We start from the raw sequence: 5958 nt of genomic DNA on the forward strand, positions 1-5958 counted from the left end.
GTCGAATCATGACGTCAGTAATCTTCAGGTAGGAATTCTAGAGATCCCGACTTGGAATTCCGAGCTGGATGACTGTTCAAAACGTATTTTCTCTGTCGGAGCTCTTTTTCTCTACAGAATTCCTAGTTGTTTGAACTCACTGAAGTCTGAGATTTCCCAGTTCCTAGTTTCCAATTGTTTTGAACACTGCGAAAGTCATGCTGGATTGACAGCAAGGCCAATGTATTCAACCTTTTCTGGCCCGTGGTGTTGAAAGTTTATCCTTTTAATCTTGGAAAGAGACCCTTAAACCCATACTTGGACCACACACACAAGTTTACTGAATAGCAGGCTAGTTATTTGAAATTAGCCACTGATTCCTTACAAACCTCATTGTTGAATTTGCAATTTCCAACTTGTTGTGTAATGTTCATGTCTAATGGCAGATGAGCACTTATACGTTTTATCTAAAGCATCTCTTCATATGACAAGGCTTGAAAAGGATTTGACAGTAGATTGTCAACGTGAGTCATGATGATGACTGCTTGTCTAGCTTGCGAGCTAAGATTTTGAGCGCTGGATGTTGACTTGATCAGTCCAGTCAAAGCTTTTGATTTAGCTGTGGCCAATGACCTTGAGCCTTCTTGGATGGGCACTTCTAATGTAACTCTATGGCAGCATCTGTTAGCAATTTATGTTTTTCTTCAATAACGGAAACTCCAAAGCAAATCAGGGGGAGAAAATTGGTTTATTGTGAGACGACAAATCAATATGTTATGCTGGGAGGTAGATGTTCAGTCTCCCCTGTCCTCAGCTTTTCCCCACTGAACATAGGAACAGGATGCCTTTTATAACCCCCCTCCCCAGCCTGGGGCTGACCAATCAGAAGTCCTTGCAGTACAACGTGGCCAATGGCCACATCCTGCCCCCGACTCAATGTACAGACCTATGACAATATGGCACTGAGTTCAGGAGTGGCATTCCACAGAATCCGAACAGATGTTGAACTGAAACCCAACTCCAATTTACAATTCACTATTGACCATTAGTAGGACTCACTAGGACTCACCGGGCTGGAGAGACACACCGGAGGCCTGGTCCGTGGAGCAGGCACAGGACTCACCGGGCTGGAGAGACACACTGGAGGCCTGGTTTGTGGAGCAAGCACAACCCATCCTGGTTGGATACCCACTTCAATCCAGCAAGTGCAGGGGACCAGCACAGGACGCATTGGGCTGTGAAAGCACACTGAGGTCTGGAGCTTAGAGCAAGCACAACCCCTCCTGGCTGAATCGCCACTTTAGCCCGGCATGTTCGAGGTGCTGGTACAGGATGCACTGGGCTGTGCAGTTGCACTGGAAACACCTTGCGCAGAGCAGGCGCAGGATATCCTGACCCGAGGAGGCACACTGGAGACCAGGAGCGCTGAGCCGGCACCACCCTTCCTGGCTGGATACCCCTCTTTACGGGGCAGGTACGGAGAGCATGTACTGCACGCACCGAGCTGTGACTGTGCACTGAAGGCACGGTGCGTAAAACATGGCACTGGAACCGTGACCAACTCCGCTCGCCAACCTGTGTCCCTCCCCAATTTTTGGGGGGGAGGGAGTTGCCTCTCGTGCTCCCGTCTCTGCCGTAACTCCTGATCTCTCCATCTGCCTCCGCCTGTTTCCATGGCAGGCTTTTGTCGCCGGAAATACAAAATATAAATAATAAATTATTAAAATAAAAAACGATAATTTATTATTTAAATATAATAAATAGACTGACAGGGTCCCACATGATTGTATTCATGCTTTATAAACTGGTAAGGGTGTAGCTTCTGAAATGAGTCTGGATGGTCAGTACAATTGTGCCACAAGGATATCCAATATTTGCAGATGACGTTTCATCTCTTTCCTGATGAGCACTGTAGTTCTGAAAAACAGAACATTTCAAATATTAGTGGGGTGAACTTTCTTGGCAAAATAGTGACCATATTGTCTTGAACAACATAGAAAGAACTGGTGCCATATGCATTAAGCTTCTCGGAGTTGAAGAGCTGATTTAGGATCAGTTTTGTCTTCAAGATCACTATAAATAAGTACAGAGGAGACCTGATACAAGATCAGCACTTCTGAGATGCTTAATACATATGTCCCCAGTACTCACTATTTTTTTTAAAGAACACTGCTCCTGTTTACCCTAGTTTATATTCATGATTACAAGTATTAAACACATTTCCATACGAAATCAAACTCACCATTTTTCTCAGAACCTTCCTATTCAACTTCTTGAAGTACCGTTTCAGTCTCCTCTCAGGTTTCATGGCAGGTGATACATGTCGGACAAAATGAAACAATACTTTAGCATCATACAGATGTAGGATCTTCATTTGATCCCTTTTTTTCTGAGAATTTTTCTGCACGGCAGGAAATTGAAATTTAATGTGTATTCAATGTTTGAAAAGGATTCTAAAGATTGTAATTTCCACTTTAAAATATCAAACTTGATTTGCCATAATGAAAAATGCATCAAAGCCCATGAAAACGTTCCATTAATTATAATCCACAATAATTTACATTTCTCATTGCTGCAATATTATTTATGTGATGTGGCAAACGGGCTCAAAATCTGTAATAACCCATATCCAGTGCGTTTGGAAAGTATTCATACCCCTTCCCTTTTTCCAAATGTTGTTACGTTACAGCCTTATTCTAAAATTGATTTAAGAAAAAAATGATTCATCAATCTACACACAATATCCAATAATGACAATGGAAAAACAGAAATACCTTATTTACATAAGAATTCAGACCCTTTGCTATGAGACTCAAAATTCAGCTCAGGTGCATCCTGTTTCCACTGGTCATCCTTGAGGTGTTTCTACAATTTGATTGGAGTCCACCTGAGGTAAAATCAAATGATTGGACATGATTTAGAAAGTCACACCCTGCTATTTAAGGTCCTATAGTTGAAAGTTCATGTCAGAGCAAAAACCAGGACATGAAGTTGAAGAAATTGTCCGTAGAGCTCTGAGACAAGATTGTGTCGAGGCACAGATCTGGGGTAGCGTACCAAAACATTTCTGCAGCATTGAAGGTCCCCAAGAAAACAGTGGGCTCCATCATTCTTAAATTGAAGAACTTTGTAACCACCAAGACTCTTCCCAGAGCTGGCCGCCTGGCACAACTGAGCAATCGGGGGAGAAAGGCCTTGGTCAGGGAGGTGACGAAGAACCCGATGGTCACTCTGACAGAGCTTCAGATTTCTACTGATTTCTACTGAAACAAGTGTCTCTGGTCTTATGAAATATATTTGGCCTGAATGCCAAGCATTACGTCTGGAGGAAACCTTGCACCATCCCTACGGTAAAGCATGGTGGTGGCAGCATCATGCTGTGGATGTTTTTCATTGGCAGGGACTGGGCGACTAGTCAGGATCAAGGGAAAGATGAACAGAGCAAAGTACAGAGATATCCTTGATGAAAACCTGCTCCAGAGCGTACAGGACCTCAGACTGGGGCGAGGGTTCACCTTCCATCAGGACAACGACCCTAAGCATACAGCCAAGACAACGCAGAAGTGGCTTTGGGACAAGTCTCTGAATGTCCTTGAGTGTCCCAGCAAGAGCCCGGACTTACGCTAAAATGATCGAACATCTCTAGAGTGACCTGAAAATAGCTGTGCAGCGACGCTCCCTATCCAACCGAATAGAACTTGAGAGGATCTGCAGAGAAGAATGGCAGAAACTCCTCAAATACAGATGTGCCAAGCTTGTAGCATGATAGCCAAGAAGACTCAAGCCTGTAATCACTTCCAAAGGTGCTTCAACAAAGTTCTGAGTAAAGGGTCTGAATACCTACGTAAATGTGATATTTCAGTTTTGTATTGTTATTATGTTTGACAAAATATCTAAAACATGGTTTTTGCTTTGTCATTATGGGGTATTGTGTATAAACTGAAGAGGGGAAAAATCAATTTGATCAATTTTAGAAAAAGTCTGTAAGGTAACAAAATGTGGAAAAAGTTGAACATATGTGTACTTTATAAGTCAATTTCTCCACTTGTAGAGTTAGTAGGCTACAGCTAAACCAGGGCTCTCCAACCCTGTTCCTGGAGAACTGCATTCCTTTAGGTTTTCACTCCAACCCTAATCTACCACACCTGATTAATTAGGTAGTTGATCAACTTAACCAGGTTAGTTACAACTGGGGTTGGAGCGAAAACTTACAGGAGGGTACCTCGACATAAACGGGATTGGAGAACCCTGACCTGAACAGGGATTATACTTTAAATAGACACGTTACTTACGCAGGAATTAAGGTTCTCAAATTGGTTTTCTAGAATTTTGAGGAAATCGTCCAGGTTTTTCTTGTTCCAGGTGACGGACTTCATATTCCCATCAAACAGTTTTGTGATTTTATAGATGGCCTCGTTCCGGAATCTGACTTTGTCCTCAACCTACACAGGAAGATATTAAAAGAAGATTATAAACAGTATAGGCTTCCGTTATGGCATCAATATAACATTGGGTCAAGACCGCAAAACCAAAGCATATCAGAACATGATTAGTAAAAATTCTAGCCTTTACCTCGGCATCATCTATGTGTCTGTAAAGTGATGTTGGGAAAAAGACTGGGGCATTCTGCTTTGTTATATCTCCTCCCTGGAAAACAATCAATATAGGGTGTTAAGTCACGTGTACTTCAAGAGCAATCAAGACAGACATAAAGTATAGCTTATACTGCAAGTACAGTAGGCCTAATGTAGATAGCGTCTCTTGATATCTCTGTCATTATAGCCTTAGCGCCCTTTTAGTATGTATATTCAAATATAGGCTAACAGTTTTCTAACACAGATGCTAAACATGAAACATATGACTATTTTACTTGGTTGGTTGTTTTGCTGTCCTTAATACATGCATTCAGTCTCCTTTTACAGTGTGCTGATAACTCACCATCTGGTCCAGCAGGGAAAGGTATTCTGCGCTCAAGTGACCGTAGTGGTGTCGGCTCCAGTCACAGCAATGACACACGCTCTGCATACTGCAAATAATAAGACAAATACAAGTCCAGCTCTGCATTGTATACATTGTAAACAGCTATTTGTTTCGCTGTTAGTTTTCCATATGAGTTTGAACATATTCATTGTGTTAAGTAGTTTTATGTGGAATTGGGAAAGGGAAAACTGTATGGAGAATTTCCCACCGATCAACCTACCGGAGGCGGTGACTTCCGAAAAAAAACCCAAGTAAATCTATTCACATTCTCCTTGAAATCAGCTTTAAATTATAATTGAATCACAAGGTAAGATTATTCATTTTAGATATCGGCTTGACTATTACTAGCGACTATAGGCTATTCGCGAGCTTTGCTTTCAACTGCTAATAACTTCGCTTGAAACGAAAAAAAAGTCCGATAATATCGTCGAAGGCGAAAACCCAAACTTCTTAAGAAATGTAGCCATATAAGACATTCATTTAGTGGTTTTCGATCAAAGTTAGTCCGAAATATTGTTCCGTAGTCCTCTGCTGTTGCGCTACAACGGAAAAGTGAATGGGAAACGTCAGCGTCAATACCCACATCTCCCAACTTTCATTTTCACAATGACGTAACCAACTTTCAACTTACTGTTGTCTGCTATGTATGCAATGTTGACAAGCAACGACAACATGATTTGTTGGAACTTTCTATTTTCTTTGTGTGTGTGTGTGTGTGTGTGTGTGTGTGTGTGTGTGTGTGTGTGTGTCATAGTGCTGTGCACGTTTTTGACTCTGCAAGGTCAAAACTTGGCATTGGTTCATTTCTCCCTTTTTCTAAATAATGTTGGGATTAATTCATAATATTCAAAGTCTGTTTAACTGTAAAGATCATAGTATATTATCCTGTAGGGAAGTGGTCACCAAAACTGTCTGCACGGTCCTGGAGACCAGCAGGAGAAGGTGCAGGCTTTTTTCCAACCCAGTTCGAAAACACCTGTTCCATCAGGGTCTTAATAA

At 41.8% G+C, this 5958-nt stretch overlaps 1 protein-coding gene across 1 annotated transcript; it reads right to left on the reverse strand.

Moving 5' to 3' along the window:
• Positions 1-720: 720 nt before the first annotated feature.
• On the reverse strand, positions 721-5052 carry LOC118937713 (interferon a3-like). The gene is made up of 5 exons (XM_036938100.1): positions 4918-5052; positions 4552-4626; positions 4268-4421; positions 2208-2322; positions 721-1896 (listed from the first exon to the last, which is right to left on the reverse strand). Exons 1-5 carry the CDS (start codon positions 5050-5052, stop codon positions 1821-1823), a joined length of 555 nt encoding a protein of 184 aa, XP_036793995.1. The 3' UTR covers positions 721-1820.
• Between the last annotated feature and the right edge of the window lie 906 nt (positions 5053-5958).

Source organism: Oncorhynchus mykiss, chromosome 12 (genome assembly GCF_013265735.2).
Source record: "Oncorhynchus mykiss isolate Arlee chromosome 12, USDA_OmykA_1.1, whole genome shotgun sequence".
Taxonomy (NCBI): domain Eukaryota; kingdom Metazoa; phylum Chordata; class Actinopteri; order Salmoniformes; family Salmonidae; genus Oncorhynchus; species Oncorhynchus mykiss.